At 40.2% G+C, this 19,228-nt stretch overlaps 3 protein-coding genes across 5 annotated transcripts; 1 reads left to right on the top strand and 2 right to left on the bottom strand.

The window, feature by feature from the left end:
* Window positions 1-427: 427 nt before the first annotated feature.
* On the bottom strand, window positions 428-3,408 carry sb:cb288 (uncharacterized). Of its 2 annotated transcripts, XM_061038558.1 has the most exons (5): window positions 3,268-3,408; window positions 2,719-2,776; window positions 2,157-2,228; window positions 1,460-1,544; window positions 428-1,224 (listed from the first exon to the last, which is right to left on the bottom strand). In XM_061038558.1, the coding sequence occupies exons 1-5, from the start codon at window positions 3,325-3,327 to the stop codon at window positions 1,176-1,178; spliced, it is 324 nt and encodes a 107-aa protein (XP_060894541.1). In that variant the 5' UTR covers window positions 3,328-3,408; the 3' UTR covers window positions 428-1,175. The 2 variants fall into 2 exon arrangements, with proteins under 2 accessions (XP_060894541.1, XP_060894542.1); XM_061038559.1 differs by lacking the exon at window positions 2,719-2,776 and having other exon boundaries at window positions 3,268-3,389.
* A 516-nt stretch (window positions 3,409-3,924) lies between these two features.
* Window positions 3,925-8,573, bottom strand: ykt6 (YKT6 v-SNARE homolog (S. cerevisiae)). The gene is made up of 8 exons (XM_061038557.1): window positions 8,383-8,573; window positions 7,858-8,027; window positions 7,294-7,376; window positions 6,721-6,821; window positions 6,527-6,631; window positions 6,321-6,386; window positions 5,984-6,085; window positions 3,925-5,889 (listed from the first exon to the last, which is right to left on the bottom strand). Exons 2-8 carry the CDS (start codon window positions 7,959-7,961, stop codon window positions 5,854-5,856), a joined length of 597 nt encoding a protein of 198 aa, XP_060894540.1. The 5' UTR covers window positions 7,962-8,027; window positions 8,383-8,573; the 3' UTR covers window positions 3,925-5,853.
* Window positions 8,574-10,611: 2,038 nt separating this feature from the next.
* gck (glucokinase (hexokinase 4)) lies at window positions 10,612-17,116 on the top strand. 2 transcript variants are annotated; one of them, XM_061038556.1, is made up of 10 exons: window positions 10,612-10,931; window positions 13,356-13,518; window positions 13,601-13,755; window positions 14,073-14,192; window positions 14,311-14,406; window positions 14,516-14,615; window positions 14,721-14,904; window positions 15,555-15,710; window positions 16,239-16,472; window positions 16,661-17,116. In XM_061038556.1, exons 1-10 carry the CDS (start codon window positions 10,923-10,925, stop codon window positions 16,806-16,808), a joined length of 1,365 nt encoding a protein of 454 aa, XP_060894539.1. In that variant the 5' UTR covers window positions 10,612-10,922; the 3' UTR covers window positions 16,809-17,116. The 2 variants fall into 2 exon arrangements, with proteins under 2 accessions (XP_060894539.1, XP_060894538.1); XM_061038555.1 differs by lacking the exon at window positions 10,612-10,931 and adding an exon at window positions 12,728-12,914.
* Window positions 17,117-19,228: the final 2,112 nt, after the last annotated feature.

The following is a 19,228-nucleotide window of genomic DNA, read 5'->3' as shown; positions in this document are numbered from 1 at the left end:
TCAGAAGTGTGACACCGGTGCCAGGATGTTGCTGTAACAGAGCCAGCTCCTCAAATATTGTGACAAACAGTAAATGAACTAGTGAGGCTCAGCTGCTGCTGGACAGAGCCCATTCATAGAGGAGGTGTTCATCAGGCGAGCGTATTTTCATCTTGTTGATGGTATAGATTAAGAGATTTGACAGTTTCTAAACTTGATTTGAACTGACCTGATATAATCAATGGCCAACATTCACTCACATACGGAAACAACAAATTACTAATCAGTGAAAAACCTTTCCTCTTATGCTCACACTGACACTGAATCCCTTTACTGTGACATTTCATTGAACTTTGTGCATAACTCAATCTACAGTCCATTTCTTATCTCACTTAATGCTTATGCTAAATTATATCTATAATATGAAATTAATAAAAAAATGAGTGAGTCAGATTTAAAGTTTATTTAAGTCACAGACCGGGGCATGTATTCACAAGCAACTGAAGTGAAAAACCACCAACAACAACAACATTTGTCACAGTTTATTGTAGAGATTCAAAAGTCATATCCAAGTTAAAACATCCTGAGTAAGGTGAATCAATCACCTGGATTGAAAGACCAAAAAGAGAAACCATGAGAAGACTTGTATGAAACTAAATCCTTAAGATTTTTAATAATGCTGTACATGTGTTTGGCTGATTTCTCGGAACATCCCGGCAGCTTTAAGAGTTTTCCCTTAAAAATCCTCAACTAGGACGATTTAAATGAACTCATGCCCCTCTGTACTTTCAAAAATATTGTAAAGACTGTGCCATAAAAAAACCACCCAAACACCACAATCTGTTTCAGACACAGCGTATTGGTCATAGAGTGAGCTAAGGCCCGAGCTGCCTCATTCCTCAGGAGCTCACAGAGTAAAGCAGCACAATCTGAAAAACTGTTTTACACATCGTCACAGTTTCTTTGAGTCAACAGCAGCCACCAGCAGACAGTAACAGTAAAAGGTTACAGGGTGACATATCCTCTCAGTAGAATGAGTAAGTGTTTTTCCCCCCGTAGATTAATCTTTGGATCCATTAGGACAATCTTCTCGAGCAGAATATTGTTGCTGTTTTTTCTGACTAAGAGAAAAGCCGGCTTTTAAATTTGGTCCGCAACTTTAACATGCAAAGTAATTTCCACCTGGCAGCCAGTCTTCACACAGAACTCCTCTGTTTTATCCGTACCCTCACCTTCCTGTGCTTTCTGTGAAGACAACAGGAAATGTGTTTGAACAATAAATCAAACATGAACAGAAATGTATTTTGGAGTGGGCAAAGTGTTGATCATGTGAGGCTCTTTGCTTTTCTTTGATGAGGGTACAAAGCTCACACGTGACACTTACGAGCAGGTGAACAAATGGAAGTCTGCAGCGTGCTGCGTCAACAAAATCAAAGTGAGGCTGCCGCTAAATCAAGTTGGTGATTGTGGTTTTTTTTACCGTTGTGGCGGTGACACCATGCATTTCCACAGGACAGCATAGAGAGCAAGAAGGAAGGCAATGAACAGTGTGGCTGCTATGGCACCTGCAAGCATAAAATACACACACTATATGTATTTGCATATGTTACAACAAACATATTCAAATGATACATGAAGATCCATTTATCAAGTGTAGCACGACTGCCTTCTAGTCAAATATAATAGAGTATCTTTCTGATGCTTTATGTCTCACATTTCAAGGGCCATATTTTCAGTTCTTTAGACTGTTATCCTGATTTCATGATACTCAATGGGTTCTTTGTCCAATCTAAACAAGACACATTTATCCTCATTTTAATGTGTCACAACCAGTCAACTCAAAGAGGTAAAAAGTTAACTAAGCTTTGGTTCTATAACTCTGTTTTAAGCATAGAGCGTATAAAACATGGACGTAGAAATCTACGTATCTGATGCAACCAATGAAAACAATTCTGAGCGATTTGACCAGCTCCTTTACAGCACACTCTCACTGATCAAATTAAATACACCTGTGTTTTTATTGAGGCTTGCTAATCTCTGAGTGATGTCATCATACTTCACTTAATATGTGGCTTTTGACTCGAGGTGAAATAGAAACTTTTGTTTGCTCAACGTGGTCCCTCAGGTGTTTCTCTCTGAAACTGGTCTCGTAGGGTCTACAGAGAGACCGGGCTTACCAGGTATGATTCCACTGGTCCTGGTTAGAGAGTCTTCAGTGTGAGAGGGACGAGTGGATGCTGCAGTCGAACCTTCATGAAAGAGAAAACGGAAATTCTTCACAACAATGTCGACATTCAAATATTATGTGTCAGAGTTACTGAAGAGAAAGCAGTCAAATGAAATCGAAGATGTCACTTTTGGCTGTAAAACTTCCATACAGTTAACAATCAATCATGCGGTTATCAGAAGATCAGTTCATAATGAAAATGATAGTTGAAGCCCCCCGAACCATAGCTCCTTCATTTCTCCATAACTCCTCAGCTTCTTTGAAAGCTGTGTGTCTGATTGATGTCTTTCTTTTAAAACCTGATTCACTACAACATGGAATTCACCTGAAGAGGATCTCACTGTAATCTGACCCAGGTATTCAAAGATAAAGGCCAATTGGGCTAAGAGATTATTTGATATAATCCAAATATTTATCGTACTCAGATTTCAAAGATTAATTTGATAAACCTAATTGAGCGTGTATACAAAACAGAAAAGGAAAAAAAGACTTCAAGAGGAGGTCAAGCTCACCATTTCTCTGTTGAACTGTGACTAAGAGCTGCCATGTTCGCAGATCTGGCTCAACTATCTGAAAATGCAACAAAGCATATTGTTTAAGAAAAGCAGAGCGCAAGTGCAAAGACAGGACACAATGCTACTCTACTCTCATGTGCAAATGTATCAGCTACTTATTGCAGTTATCATTATGTTGGACACGAAGAAATAAAGGCAAAGGAAGGAAGGACACTGCTGTGGTGGGAAACTTTCTACGATGGGTCTGGTAAATGTGGAAAATCAGGCGCAGCTCAAGACGTAAAGATAAGGGAAACATGCAAGATGAGGAAAATAAGGCCACATTTTTCCAAAACATTTGCGTCAAGGCAAAGCGCACAGTCCAAGTATAACACCTTGGCGAAACACCACTTACAAAAGCCATGGTAAACAAGTAGCCTGAAATAGTAAAATCAGAAGGAACCCAAAAGAGAGAAGGACTCGCTCCTGGATCAACAGGTTCGTTTTGATACGTCGCTGTACGAAAAGAGGATCAAAAACACCTATTTTGGCCGTTTAGCTTCTTACCTTCGAGCTGTTTCCATCGCTGGTGACAGTCCAACTCGTGTTTTTCATCTCCGTCCACATTCCCGAGGCTTTGTGGGTCAAACTTCATCTGTTCGTGTTGTTTCTGCTCTCCAGCCCAGCTGTGCTGCGGAGACGCGCTCCACGTGCTGCATTCACGTGCAGCTTTGGAGCACCAGGTGATGTCCCCACTTCTGTTTTTGAGTCTTTCATTTCGGATTTTTTTTAGCATAAATACTACCTTTGCGCAAAAGGCAAACCTGTTTCATACAAGGACAATGGGCTCACAGATGTAAGACTTTAACACAGGTTCCTTCTCGGTATCCCGTGGTTGATTTCTGATGTTTCCCACAGCCCCTGAAGGCAACTCACCAGTAGACCTACATGTTGTGCACTGTAAACAGGGTAGAAACTCTTCGTTTGTTGATAAGATAGCATTAGGACAAGGACTGTTGACTTTCAAACACTAAGGAGAAAAAGTTAACCCTTTATATTGTCGTACAGGATTTCTTCCAACTCGCCATCTCTTAAGTAGTCTGAACTTATGTCTAAAAACATCCTTAGTGCACCAGAACACTTTTTTGGGGGTTTCTTTCTAAGTAGGATAACATGTTGTGTACAATCAGTGCGTGAACAAATGAATGGTTTCAACACAAAATGTTAATACGGACAGAAAAGAACAGTTTATTATCTCATATTGTTGTTTTAAGTTTGCAGACAACATCTCAATCCAAACAATTAATGCAGACTGTTTAAGACACACTGGTCAGTATGACCTGACCTGCAAATAGCTACAGCATAACCTCATAGATTTGACCGATTCTAAAATCCAGTACATGAAGTGTTAATTTGGAAAAGAAGAAATTTAACAAATGTCAAATACAACCTTTGACACACTTCAAATGGGAATTATTTATGAGAATTGAATATACAAAGGTCAATTTACTGTCCTTTTTCAGAAATATTTCCATTGATTCTCTCGATTTTTAAGAGAGAGAGAGAGAGAGAGAGAGAGAGAGAGAGACACACCAACAGTCTGCAGAGATATTGCACACAATTTTACACTGTAAAAGCAGAAAGAGCAGTTCAGGTAAAGCACAACAAACACACAGTAATCCTCACACGCAGGCACTCAACATCAACGCAGCCTGCAGATGTTGTATATCAGCAAATCATACGCACACACATACACACACACACAGCAGAAAGCGAGCAGAGAAACATCTAATGTACACAACTGAAGGCATCTCTTTATCGTCCACCGAACATCAGCTCCTGAAGATCATTCTCTCCACCCACGGAATTCAAAGAAAACAGTGCTGACAGTAAAACGAGTCAGCTGTTGTGGAGTGTCTTACATAAGACCAGTATGTGAATTCAATTAATTTATAACATCACTCAGAATATGTGTGCTCTCTTTTCAAAACCATTTAAGGAGAAACTAGCAGCACCTGAGGTTTTCCAGAATCGCCTCCGACTCTCTAAAAAGCTGGTTAGATATATCCGGGTTCTCAGGTTTAGGTACGTATGAACCCTGGACTGGACTCCAGAGCTCTAGGTGGGTCTATGTCCTTTAAAACCCTTCATATGAATCATCGTGTGAGGTGGCTATCAAGAGTGGAAAGCAGAGCTACAGTACACAGAGTAAAAGAACAGCTTTGAAGTCCAGAACTTCTCATGACACCAGATAATGTTAAAACAGGACTGTTGAGGGGTGACATGTTAGCGACATTGCAATAAGGCTGCATATATGAAGAATCATCGATCCTCTCACTCAGCTTGAAGAGGCATCATCACTCAATAACACACTCACCCAAAGCGGGAATGTTTAAGATTTCTTTTAACACTATAAGACAGAGAAAAAGCAAAGAAACCATGTAACCTAATCCAGTCTCGAAAAGAACATTGTAAATAAAATGATTTCAGATTTTAAATCAAACTTCAGAGCAGCCATGTGCTGCCTTGGCTCACACTGAGAGATGTTTTAACTTGACCCCAAAATTGAGGCTCATTGGAACAATAAAGTAAATAAACAGGGCCATGTAGTGGGGTTTCTTAAGAATGAAACTGAAACAGGCATTTTATCAATTCACAAGATAAGACTACGAGATTGTCAGAGTTGCCTTGAAGCAAAAGCACAACCATGGTTAATACTCTTTCAAGTGTTAGGAGTTGAAAGCAAACTATTATGATTTGATTGAATCTGAAATTTAAATGGTTTGAAGACGTTTCAACAACACATCACCAATACACAACGCCACACTGTTTTGTCCTCAGCTGGTATTAAAACACTGCACAGATGTTAACCCCTTTTAAAAGGTTAAAAGTAATTCAAAGGTTACGTCTTCCCCCGGACCAAACCCCATCAATGCTTCAGCCCCCCCATCAGTCACAGTCCAGATAGGTCGCACTTCGTCTTGCCATCACTGCTTTCCACCCTTTCTTGCTCCTATCCTGAAGCCCCATCCTGGATGAGACAAAGTCCATTCTGTGCCTTGCACTGAGAGCTGGCGGCTGGGGCATGATGGGAGTTGTAGGAAAAGCGGAAAAGGCAGAGAGAGGTGTGTCCACGAGGACGAGGCAGCGGCATTACATGACTTCACAGCATGAGTTCTGTTTCCGTGCCTGCAAGGTGAACACAGAGACACACATTCAGCAATCTATAAGAGGGAACAACCAACAGGTGTTTTGGGTGTTAGGGAGATGAATCTGCACTTACGGTCTTGTAGAAAGCTTTGGACTGGTTTCCAAGGTGCTCGGATTTTGCCACAAGATCATCCAGTTTCTCTCCACGCTCTAACAGACTTTCCATAGTGTTGTGCTACAGAAGCAAGACATTTCTTAAGAATTGAATGCAGTGTCTCGAGATAAGGGCTCCAGAAATGCTATGTTGTTTTCCAGACATGTAAAGCCACATTATGGTCAAAGAAAAGACGCACTTTTAACAGAAAACTGTAATGGGTAATATTTGTCCAGACCTGTTTTGTGTTGCTTTAATGACAGAAACATTCGCATACAATAGAGCTTATTAAATTAAGTAGTGGGTAGTTATTTACCAAAATGATCTTAGTCTCGTCGAGCTCTGCCTGAACTTTGGTCATTGCATCTGCTTCTCTGGGGTTCTGAAAAAGAGGAAAAACAGGCTGTCAGGACCACAGCTATTGCATACCACTCATTTAGTAATACAACCTTAGTCTGGTCAGTCTCATATACTATTACATTGTCATTCAAGAAAATACTGACACACAGATCACAAGCTCACCTGGTATTTAGAAAGGTGAATATCCAGGGCTTTGTAGTTTATGGTTTCAGGACTACCAGAGGGCCATTCTATACTGTCCACTTGCCTGGAGAACTCCTCTAATACCTAAAGACAAAGAGGACCAAGACTTGATTTAAAATGTGACAGCAAAGTAGAAGAATCCTGTGAATTTATTGACACATTGTTGTACCCACCTTGTCTAACAATGTAAAACAGACTCTCTGTGGGTATTCAGTATCTGCAACAACCACTGCACTCAGGTTGTCATTTCTTACATACACATGGCACAGGTACTCTGAAAGAAAGAGAAACTATTTATGGTATGATCAAAACATTTCCTGCTTTTGTGTTCAAGAGAAACCACATCCAGCTGTTGCACTTTTATTTTGGAAAGCAAAAGTAAAAATGTGAAGATTTCTAAATAAGTTAACACAATGTCTTCTCTATACCACTGACATTTAACCAAGGATTATGCCTCATTGGAAACCCTTTCTTTCCAAATTAATTTGCATTGGCTCCATGAAGAAATTCAGCTGAGTGTATAACCACCAGAACAAATCTAGATTTGTAATTATTTATTACATATTTCTGCTTCACACATCAGAATAATAATAAACCATTCAATAATAACAAAACAAAATTACTATTAAAAAAAAAAGGTTATAGGCATATGTATGTAAACACTGTATCTCAAAATGTAACCAGCAGTGTCACTTTTACAACCAATGATTTCAAGTTAAGATTTTGATCACAAAGACTGAATGTACCTTGTTCTTTGACAGAGGCACGGCTTCCTTGTGATGTTCGCTCAACAATCAAGGCACTGGTGAAGGTCATAAACTCTTGAACACTGAAGAAAACAAAACAATTAGATCACTGACAGAAATATATCAGTATAAAGGGGAACATTATTTACATTATGTGCGGTTTGTTTAATTACTGCTTAATTTCTGCTTATTATATGTCTACACTCATGCACTTTAACTTATGTCAATACTGTCCATATACGACTCTGTTTTTGCACATTTACATTTAATCTTTCATATTTAATCTTCCTATTTAAGACTAGTAATGCTTAGTTAAATCCTGGTTGTATATATTCCCATTCTTAGTTTTGATATTTTTAGTACTTATTTACTTTGTAGTTAATATTATATTATGTTTAGATTTGCTAACATTGTTTTTTTTTTACTCATATTGTGTGTTTGGATAACCTGCTGCTGTAACGCCACAATTTCCCAGTTTGGGATCAATAAAGTAATTCTCTTCTATGAGCACAGAGAGATAAAACCACACAGAGTCAGGTGCAGGTAAACACCAGACACACCCACCTGGATCTCTGAAAGAAGCTGAAGGAGGAGAGGTCGTACGCCGCTTTGAGGAGGTTTGCTTTGGTCGCTCCTTTGTGGTGGATGCTCAGACTGTACAGCTTCATCCCGACTTCAGATCAGTTCTGCTCAGTCAGTCAAAGTAGAAACAACCACACACAACCCCTGATGATCTAAAAAAGATGACACAAGTAGAATCACATGAGAGCATTATCCCTGATCCAGCTCAGCCCGTTATCTTATTACTAACGTGAAGCTACAGAAACTTCAGATTACAAGTGAAACTAGCCGCCCTAATATTAGCTATCAAGCTAACCATGAGTTGGTGGCTATATGCAGCAAAATGTCATTATTTTTATTAAGGCCACTGCCCAATGGTGAACTTATTGTCCTTGGTAGAGACGAAGTAAAGTCTAAAATGTGGTCTAAACCTATCAGTCTACTTTGATACATGACTCAAAGGATCAAGTGAAGCACATACAGCTAGCTACAAATGCTATCCGGGTCTTCGTGGGCCTCATGACTTACCAAACAAATCCGCAGCAAACTGCTCGACTACAGCCAAGTCAACCAAATAAAGTCTTTTTTAACACACTAAATGTAACTCTTAAACGTATATAACAAGCGTTTAGCGACCCAGTCACAGCGTAAACTAAATAGTTTTCAGTATCCCAGTTCAGTGGCCAATCAACACGTCACGATCCTCTCGGTCCACCAGGAAGTAAAGCTCCGGTAGGGAAACGAAAACACGACACGTTGTAGTTCCGACTATGATAGGTTAAAGGGGCACTATGTAGATTTGGTAATGACATTTGAAAGTTGGAGAAGTGAAACAGTTCTGAACTAAATACACGAACTTTATTCAAATGAAAAAAAAAATGGGTCACCGGAACTCTGTTTGGAGATAAAAAGCTACCAGGAGAGTTACAGATTCACTGTTGCCCTCCCCCCCCTCCCCCCCCCCCCACCACCATAACTTCTTGCATAGCATTTTATCTTCAAACAGTGTTCCAGGGACCCATTTGTGTGTATAGAGTTATGAACATATACCGCAGAATCTGTACATTTCTCCAACTTTCACATTTCTCTACTACCAAAACTAGGCTACATAGTGCACCTTTAAGGTTTAGTCCATTTGAAACGAAATTAGGCACTTTAGAATAACCTGAACGTGCAGCCTGACAGTCCGCCCTGAAATGTACAACAAAATATAAATGGTAAATGGACTTGAGCTTATATAGCACTTTTCTAGTCTTCCGACTACTCAAGGCGCCCACCCATTCACACCCTTTCACACACTGATGGTAGTGATTGCTATGTAGTATCATCCATCAGAAGTAACTAATCCCATTCATACACCACCACCACTGAAGCAGCGGGAGCAGCTTGGGGTTGAGTGTCTTGCCCAAGGACACATCGGACATGTTGCCCAGCTGGGGATTGAGCCCTCGACCTTCCGGTTGAGAGGCAACGACTTTACCAACTGAGCCACAGCCGCCGCAGCCCCCCTCCTTCATATATGTTTTAACTCTTGGTTCTACCTTAAAACATGCATGATGTCATTTTGACTTGTGTATCTCTGAAAAGCAGATGTAGTTTCTTGTTTAACTGGTTTAAGTTAAAATAAATGAACCCTGCCACTTGGGGATGACACCGTGAATTCCAACACCCTAAACTAAACAATAGCCTCTTCAGTAGGCCTAGGTTATATTAAAATCAATAAATAGCCTATCCTACGTAGGCTATATAAAAATATAGGCTATTAAAAAAAAAAAAAAAAAAAGCCTATATAGGTTATACAGTACTATACACAGTCACAGAAAACGACAGGTGTTATGCCGAGAAATGCATCCCTGCAGCACACCTCGCTACAGGCTTATAACTGGGGGCAGATCTAACAAAGTAGGCTTATGTGAAATTTATAGGCTACAAGTTAAGTGTCCATATTATTTGGTAGACCCGGTGGAATACGCATTTTCATTGGATCTAGATAATATGACTCGTTAGCACTGTATGATTCTGATCTGTCTGTAGGGTAAAATAAAGGGTGAATGCAAAACACTGCAGTGTTGAATTGTGTGGAGGAGCAATAATTCTTGGCAGGTAGCCTATAAAATATAAAATGTTTAAATATAAACACTTTATCTGAAAGCATTTAGCTCGATTTAGCTGCATTTTATTGAGCAAAAGTTGTTTTCTTTTTAAGTATTAAGCCTATCTTTAAGACTAGAATATATCTTGGTGGCGATGTGTGTCTACCAAAAGATTTTTCTCTACCAAAAAACATGCCATTCTCAATTGATGTTTTCTCAGGTAATCTTGCTCCATTAAACAATTTCGCCCTGGCCACTTAACTTAGTGGTAAGTGTTTTCCATGGCAGAAGTGTGCCCGTAGGCCTAATTCATTTCCTAGGCAACACATTGAAGTCGTTTTGGCACAGTTACCGCTGAGCCTCGTCCGGGCGCATCTGTTGACAGCTGGGAGAGAAATGTTTTTTTTTGTCTACTGCGAGATTTCGTTGCGGTCACGTAGCCTATTGAGTTTAAATGAAACCAAAGGAAGTTTCTCATTTCTTGCTGTAACATTTTTTTTTTTTTTGTCACTCGAGTGAAGGTTTAGGTGGAAATTCAAAGTTTTTATATTTTTTATTTTATTTCTTGGAGTTGATTTAAACCGCTGATGTGGACATTGACTGGACTTGTTTACCGCAGTGATGAAGACAGATTTACTTGTTTCTACCTAAAGACTTTTCTTTTGTCTTTTTCATACGATATCTGAAATTAACGAAGATTATTGCAGGAGCTTACTCGGCTTTCCTAAAAGTGACATTCCCAGCACCTGGAAAGGGCCTTGTGAGTGTGTAAGCAGGTGTGGGGAATATAGAATCCCATTGGGTAATTTTCAACAAGGATAACATTTACTTCACATCTGATGAGCGGGCGACGAGTTATAACACAGTAAAGAGCAGAAACTTGGAAAGCATCAAAAAGTATCGTAAGCAACGAGTGAACCAGTAGAGCACAGATGGTCGAAGGGACTCGCAGGATTTGATCCTCGTCGTGATACGATGGATAAGGTGAAGAAGAGAAAACAAGTTAACATTCATTTCTTTAAAGTCGAGTTTACTGATGACGCATGGTTTAATATATTCTGCACAGTTTGCTTCTCATGTGTCTCTTGCATGTCTACTCTTCACAAACTCTCATACTAAATAAGGGGTTTAAATCATAATACCAAATCCAAATCTCTTTGCATGACTGTCTTTATTAAAGCATGTTAATAAAGAAGTGCATAGGCCTAAGTCTTGTTTAAAAGTTAAAAAAAAAAGAAGGTGAATATAGTAATCTAGAATTTAAGTCATGTTAACCAATGAGATACCTAACTGCAAAATACGTGATTTAATATTATATTGATGTCAGAGCAGCTTTACTACAGAAAAAATATTATTAAACTATTAAACTATTCATGAACAAGTAAAAACATTTATAAGGGAATCAGTTGAGTGTTGTATCTTCTGTTCAAAAAATTGTTGACAATATTATAAATACTGCACAGTATGAAGTGCCATAGCTTTGATGAAAAAAAAAAACATACTTATAACAACAAAAAAATATGGATTAAGTGTTGTCAAACCCAAGTGGTGATTTAATCTGAAAATGTAGGTAACATTTCACGAATGTTTCAACAAAAGAGCTGTGTTTGATTATTTCTTTGTCTTTAGGTCAATGTCTCTATTTGTGTTTCTAGACATCCTATACAGTCAGTGCCCCCCCTGTGATGTAAGGGCCACAGTTACCTTAAGATCAGAGGTCAGAGCTTGGAAAATCTTTGACCTCCGCTCAGGTGAACTGCTGGCGCTGATAAGCACAAGAGCCCTTCACCTGAAGTTACTTTTTTTCCAGCTGTAGAGGTCGTTCATCCCACAGTGTTTCTAATTTTAGACATGTTTCTAAATTTACAAATGACCATTTCAGGACTTTGAAAGTTCCCTATGGAGCAACTCAGAGTCATCACAAAGTTCATGTTCAGATGTGTGTGATGTGTCAGATCAGTGGTGGGTAAAGAAGTCGCAGGTCGGACCATACCACATAAGAGCAAAGAAATATTCACTAAATGTATGCTAACCATCTTTTGCTAAAAGGCAACCGGAAATATTTTATAAACATAGTTGACATGGTTGACATTTGTAGAATATGATTCGTGTTTTTTTTTTATCCAATAACCATGATACAAGAAATACCTCAACAAACTTTATTGTTTTCTGGCAAAAGCGAATTAAAAACTGAGAATGTAAGGCAACATATTCAGAAAGTATAAATCACAATGTCAAATTATATTTCAATATTAAGTGGATGGTTTAGTTATGAGCATCTGTACAATTGTTTAAAAATACTCAGACTGTAATTCATTAACTAACCCATTTAACAAGTCAGCATCTGCCACACTGTCATTGACGAATCTGAAAAAAAAAAAAAAAGAATAATTCAATAAAGAAAGAGTATGTACAAACAAGTAGTAGGTGAAATAGATAATGCTCTGCTGATCCATAATATATTTCGCTTCTCTCCCGGAAATAAAATATGACTCTGCTTGAAGCTTAATTGTCAGGATGTAGAAACTAGGTCACGTTGAATTTTGGGTGATTTTGTTTTTGAGCAAAGGCTGTACTCCTGTGTACCAATGTGTGTGTGTGTGTGTGTGTGTGTGTGTGTGTGTGCGTGTGTATGTGTGTGTGTGTGTGTGCATGCGTATGTATGTGTGTGCATTTGAGCCCTGATGGCCAGATGGGCTGACACAGGGAAGGGGTGGGCATTTGCATCTGGTGTGGCCAGCCCACTTCACCTGGGCATAAAAACAGCTGAGGTTCTCATTCAGTGGTACTCACACTTCACTGACTCCGGACACACACTCACCACACTCCTAGAAACACACACACACACACACACACACTGAGGCTCATTAAGTTTAACCTTTAAAGATGCCGTGTGTCACCTCTCATCTGGGCCAGATGGTGAAGATGCCGTGTAGCTACAGCTCTGTGGTTGATAACATTTTCATGGTAAGATTGGATTTTCATGTCTAATAAGACTTTGAGGAGGTTCATTTTGACATGGTTTTTGTGTGACTGTTTTGTGAATAAACTATCGTCTTTATACACAGATTGCCTCAGTGTTTCAGCAGAGACTTTAGTCGAAAGCTAGTTTGAATGGAGTGCTTCTGTATCCTGCATTTGATTGAAAACATGGTCGTATGTGGGCACTCTGTAGCAGAGTGCTCTTCCCCTTATTTCATTGTTTTCTATCCTAGAGTAGTATCCTTTTCCAGCTATCTTGTTGGTCAGTGCTCTGATTCCTTCTCTGCGGTTACTGCTTTGGATTTCTCATCTTGTTTTCAAAAGTGAAAATACACTCATGTAAAGTACTTATTGATACACTCTGATTCCGATGTTTGCTGTCCATTAAAAAAAAAAAAGACCTGTTGTTCTCTCCATTCTTTGCAGGTGGAGCAGATCCTGTCAGAGTTCAGGCTGAATAAGGAAGACCTCAAAGAAGTCATGAAAAGGATGCAGAGAGAGATGGACAGAGGACTGCGTTTAGAGACGCACGAAGAGGCCAGCGTCAAAATGCTTCCTACGTACGTCTGCTCCACCCCTCAGGGATCAGGTATGTTTTTGTTCTTCAACCAAATTTTGTAACCAAAGCAGGCGGAGTATTGTGTATTTAGATGTAATGTGCACTTTGCCAGAGGTGGGAGATTTCCTTGCTCTGGATCTTGGGGGAACAAACTTCCGGGTGATGCTGGTGAAGGTGGGCGCAGACGAGGAGAGGAGCTGGAAGGTGGAGACCAAAAACCAGATGTACTCCATTCCTGAAGACGCCATGACAGGCACTGCTGAAATGGTAAGTTACCCACGTTTTAACGACCCAACTCCTTGAAGGTTTCAGTAAGTGTTCAATTTTCCTTATCCAGTTATTTGTAGTTGCGTGTTTGTAGAGCTGATGTAGATCTATAAAATGTGAGCTATGAGTGTGCAAAAAGTCTCAAGGATCTGGTCTCACATAAACTATTAAGTTTATCTAGAAGAGTTAAAATAAGATCAAGTAGAACTGTATCGATCCATAAGAAATTTGAGATCATAATGGAGTTCTTCTAAATCTCATGTCCTCTCTCTCTCTCTCTCTCTCTCTCTCACTTTCTCTCTCTCTCTCTCCTGCAGCTGTTTGACTACATTGCAGAGTGTATGTCAGACTTTTTAGACAAACACCACATTAAGCACAAGAAGCTCCCTCTGGGTTTCACCTTCTCCTTTCCTGTACGACATGAGGACATTGACAAGGTATTATTATATACTGTACACTGGAGTACTTGACCGGGTATTATTAACTCCCCCTCCCCCCAGAAAGACTCTAAAAAGGGGTTAAAAATGTTAAGGTGTGTCTCCTTTCTTTCCACAGGGTATCCTTCTTAACTGGACCAAAGGCTTCAAGGCGTCTGGGGCCGAGGGAAACAATGTGGTGGGTTTACTGAGAGACGCCATCAAGAGACGAGGGGTGAGTCAACCTAAAGACGGATTATTGTCCGTCTGAAAAGACAACATAAGACAGGTTTTTATCTCGCAGGATGACTTAATGCAATGTAATATTTGGTGTTGTCACTTAGGATTTTGAGATGGACGTGGTTGCCATGGTGAACGACACAGTTGCCACCATGATTTCCTGCTACTACGAGGATCGTAGCTGTGAAGTGGGGATGATTGTTGGTGAGTAATTAAAAACACGCACAAGCGTCACAATTACGTGCAGAAAAAAGCACACCAAAGCACATCTGCCTCTAATGTTTTTATTTATTTTTTTTTTTTCACTAGGTACTGGTTGTAACGCGTGTTACATGGAGGAGATGAGGACCGTGGAGCTGGTGGAGGGAGAGGAGGGGCAGATGTGTGTGAACACAGAGTGGGGCGCGTTCGGAAACAATGGGGAGCTGGAGGAGTTCAGACTGGAGTATGACAGAGTGGTGGACGAGAACTCGATTAACCCCGGACGGCAGCTGTAAGTCTTCCAGGGCAGTTAAACAAGGATCCAACGCTGCCTGTCACCCATCTTCATCTACTGTATGCACATGCACTCAAGAGTTAGTCATCAGACTCAAAGGAATGCGTCTTTAAATGTGCTGGGGGTGAACGATTAGCACTTTAAATTAAATCGTGCCACACCCCCCCCCCCCCCCCCCCCCCCCCCCCCCATCATTCTCTCATTGTTTCTCTGAATAAATTACCCTTCTGTGTCCATACTCACCTGACTGTCACCTGAGGTCTCTGTGTAGTTGCTAGGCTACCAGGTGACTTTCCTGAGGATGTTTGTAAATGATCAGAACCCTCTTACGTCAGCGGCCAGTAAGCGGGTGGGGGTTTCAGATTAATGGTCCCTCTCGCTTGCTTGCTACAGTCCCTGTTTGGCTAATGACTGTTTACCTTTTACACCAGCAGCCCCTTCACAAAGACAACTGCTGAGGCCAGCCTCATTCAGCCTCTTTAGCATTGACGTCGGTGCCTCATCCGACCCCCCCCCCCCCCCCCCCCCCCCCTTTCACAGCCCGTTCAGGAAAAGTCATTTGTTTGCTCATGTGCATTTAAATACACATCTTTCCCGTTCCACTATTTCTCAGTGTTTAATGCTAACTGTCTTTTATTTTGTTGTAGATATGAGAAGCTGATCAGTGGGAAGTATATGGGTGAGCTGGTCAGACTCGTTCTAATGAAGCTGGTGAATGAAGACCTGCTGTTTAACGGGGAAGCCTCAGAGCTGCTGAAGACACGTGGCAGCTTTGAGACACGCTACGTCTCACAGGTTGAGAGGTGAGCATCAGTGATTCCTAAGCAGTTATATACTTACAGAGTACAGCTACATTTTTTTAAAAGTTCATTTATTAAAAGATAGAAAATTATAGCCTGCAACACTATTTTTTCAATGGAGGGACGAGGGACAAAGCCTGAGATGTTATATAAGAGCGTGCTTATGACACACGCTTATATAACAGTACTGATGGGAAATCCCTGGAAGCGATTCATTTCGCTTAATTTGCTGTCGTTAGCCACTTCTGTATTTTTAGAAGCTTTCTTTGAATATTTGACATCTGAGAACGTACGGCAAACACAAACTAAAGAGTTCTATTATTTTTATGAAGACTATTCCTGTGAGCATTTATATTTTTAAGAACATAGGGAACAATTTTGAGGACAGGATAAATGCAATGTATAGGAATCAGTGATTTAAATGAAATACATTAGCATGCACATTTATTACATTCTACATGATTCACATTTTGCACTGGGAGACTTTTGCTCTTTTTCAGTTTTGTTTGTGATTTTCTCATTTTGCTGCAGTGACGCTGGGGACAGAAAACAAATCTACAACATTCTGTTCTCGCTGGGTGTCCTGCCTTCAGACCTGGACTGTGACATCGTGCGTCTGGTCTGTGAGAGTGTTTCCACTCGCTCTGCCCATATGTGCGGTGCAGGTCTTGCTGGCGTCCTTAATCTGATGAGGGAGCGACGCAGTCAGGAAGCCCTGAATATCACAGTTGGGGTCGATGGATCTGTCTACAAACTACACCCATGGTGAGGGAAAGCGTTCTGTTTTAGATTTTAAATATGGAATAAAAAATGAATCAGATGCAAATTCAATTGCAGACACTCTTTTGATGGGGAATTCATAATCAGAGTTAATTCATGATGAGATAACTGATGAGAAAAAGGAGATGGGATGGATGGACGTTTGATTAAATTTGTTTTTTTTTTCCTCTCAGTTTCCGTGAAAGGTTCCACAAAATCGTCAGGGACCTCACTCCTCACTGTGAGATCACCTTCATCCAGTCGGAGGAGGGGAGTGGTCGTGGAGCTGCTCTTATCTCAGCGGTGGCCTGTAAGATGGCAGCATGCATGCTGACACATTAAACAGGGTTGTGCACTGAGCTCTCTCCCAGCAGGAGAACAGAGAAACAAGCCTGAACTCTGATCTGAGAACACTGGTGACGTGACATCTCACAGTCGGCAGCTATATCCCTTTTTCTTTTTTTTCTTTTTTAGTTTTAGAGATGTTTTTCTGCAAATTGGAAACTCACCACTGAAAGGTGGACTAATAGTTATCAACTTAGATTATAGACTATTTTGTTGTATTAGACCAATTTGTACCAATTAACATGTAACTCAAGTTTAAGATCGGTTCTCTGTTGCACTCAGAAATGAGGTTGCAGGAACACTCATTTAAGAGAAATGCTGCTTATGTATCACTGCCTGTTGATAGTGTTTGGGTGTAGACAATGTATAATAGTAAGTTATAATACCAGTGCAAAGTAGTGAGATGCACAAGATAAGAATTCATTTTGTAAATGTTGTTGTAAACTTTGACTCATCTAATTCATGGTTTTGTTGTGTAGTAATTTGTCTTGTAATGAAATGTTTATTTTCTTCCATTGTACATAAATATATCTATACATATATACATTTTATGTTTATAACCTTATGTGTGTTAGCGTGTATTTAGTACTTTTTCTTATGCCTTATAAAATGTATTTTGATGTGAATAAGATTATCTGTATATAGACTTGTGTGATTAAACTAAAATATTGTACATTACATTTATGTTTTTTTCCTAATTCATAAATTGATTGGGTTCAACTTTTTTTTCCCCTTGGGGCACAGGTAGTCTCATGGTGAGTGCACACGCCCCCATGTTGGGAGGCTTTAGTCCTCCAGGCAGGTCGCCTGTGTTCTGTTCCAACCTGGGGCTCCTTTCCTGCATGTCATCCCCCACTCTATCTCTCTCTCTCTCTCTCTCTCTATCTCTCTCTCTCTCTCTCTCTCTCTCTCTCTCTCTCTCTCTCTCTCTCTCTCAATTCAATTTAATTCAATTCAAATTAGCTTTATTGGCATGACAGATCAACAATCCATGTTGCCAAAGCAGTACAGAATTTTTTTTTTAGATCAACAAATGATTACAATATATACAGTATACAAACATAACAGATATGAATAAAAGACATTAAGAATGAATCTTTTTGATGGTGTATTTCTAAGAAACATTCAGTGTATTTTGTCTCAATATGTGACAATCATGAACATATTTAACAGCTCGTACTGCACACAGACTTTTCTCTCCACATAGATAGAGCAGCTTCTGAGGATCAGGGAGATGGATAAAGTCAGGATATTTATTATCAATATAATTAAAGAGAGCCTCTCTTAAATCTGTATATATGTCACAGTATAAGAGGAAGTGAGCTTCTGTCTCCACTTGTCCTTGATGACAGAGTGAACACAGCCCGGCCTCTCTGGGTAACCAGTTCTGTCTGTGACGGCCTGTTTCTATGGTCAGACTGTGTCCACTCAGTCTGTACGTCGTCATGGTTTTCCTTAGTTTCACATCCCTCACTGTGCTCAGGTACTCTGCCAGCTTGTACTCTCTGTGTAGGCTCAAATAGAATTCTAATTTACTTTGTGATTTGGTGCTTTCCTTCCAATATTTGATATAATTGTCTTTTTTTTTTTAGATAATTTGGTTGGGGCAGATTGTTTGGGGTGTGTCCTGAAGCCCTGGTGTTTGAGGGCAGAGCTTCAGGATCAGCTGGCAGAGGGGACTCTTATCTGGGTTCAACTCTTGGCACTGAAGGGCTTTGAGGGCTTTTGGTAGGAGTGGGGGTCACTGGATTGGAGGTGTTTATAGAATGTGATGGCTCTCTTTTGGATGTGAACGAGTTCTGCCCTGCATGCATTACTGGCCGTGTGTCTGAGGACTCTTAGGATGTTTCTACACAGTTCTGCATGCAGGGCTTCCAGCGGGTGTTTTTCCCATTTGGTTAATGGGCCCCATACTTCACTACCATATAAAATTATTGGGTCTATTATTGAATTGAGAATTTTGAGCCAGGTCCTAATTGAAATGTCAATCTGAATTTTTCTTTTGATGGCATAAAAAGTCCTTCTTCATTTCTCTTTCAGCTCATTCACAGCCATGCCAAAATGTCCAGTGGGAGTGGTGACTAAGCCTAAAAATGTGTATTGTTTGGTGTGCTGGATTTCTATGTTTCCTAATGTGAATGTGTTTCTCTGAGAGTTGGATCGGCTTTGGAAGGTCATTATTTTGGTCTTGTTCATATTGACAGTAAGTGCCCATGTTTGGCTGAACTTGTGGAGGATGTCCAGGCTCTGCTGTAAACCCTCTGGGGAGGGAGACAGGAGAACCAGGTCATCAGCAAACATCAGACATTTGACCTCTGTGTCCTGCAGGGTCACACCAGGAGATGTGGACTTCTGCAGCTCTTCTGTGAATGTATTAATATATATGTTAAAGAGGGTTGGGCTCATGTTGCAGCCCT

Source organism: Labrus mixtus, chromosome 5, assembly GCF_963584025.1.
Source record: "Labrus mixtus chromosome 5, fLabMix1.1, whole genome shotgun sequence".
Classification (NCBI taxonomy): domain Eukaryota; kingdom Metazoa; phylum Chordata; class Actinopteri; order Labriformes; family Labridae; genus Labrus; species Labrus mixtus.
The sequence above is the reverse complement of the archived record's forward strand: the minus strand, read 5'-3'. Positions and strand labels throughout refer to the sequence as shown.

Excerpts from the sequence above, each read along its gene's own strand:
- gck (XM_061038555.1), top strand. The coding sequence starts at position 12,834 with ATGCCGTGTGTCACCTCTCATCTGGGCCAGATGGTGAAGATGCCGTGT. Across the intron at positions 13,519-13,600 it reads CTCCACCCCTCAGGGATCAG|AGGTGGGAGATTTCCTTGCT; the intron begins GTATGTTTTTGT and ends GCACTTTGCCAG. Across the intron at positions 16,473-16,660 it reads GTCTACAAACTACACCCATG|TTTCCGTGAAAGGTTCCACA; the intron begins GTGAGGGAAAGC and ends TTTTCCTCTCAG.
- sb:cb288 (XM_061038558.1), bottom strand. The coding sequence starts at position 3,327 with ATGTGGACGGAGATGAAAAACACGAGTTGGACTGTCACCAGCGATGGA. Across the intron at positions 2,777-3,267 it reads GCGATGGAAACAGCTCGAAG|ATAGTTGAGCCAGATCTGCG; the intron begins GTAAGAAGCTAA and ends TTGCATTTTCAG. Across the intron at positions 1,545-2,156 it reads GACCAGTGGAATCATACCTG|GTGCCATAGCAGCCACACTG; the intron begins GTAAGCCCGGTC and ends TTATGCTTGCAG.
- ykt6 (XM_061038557.1), bottom strand. The coding sequence starts at position 7,961 with ATGAAGCTGTACAGTCTGAGCATCCACCACAAAGGAGCGACCAAAGCA. Across the intron at positions 6,822-7,293 it reads TGCCTCTGTCAAAGAACAAG|AGTACCTGTGCCATGTGTAT; the intron begins GTACATTCAGTC and ends TCTTTCTTTCAG. Across the intron at positions 6,086-6,320 it reads ACGAGACTAAGATCATTTTG|CACAACACTATGGAAAGTCT; the intron begins GTAAATAACTAC and ends TTGCTTCTGTAG.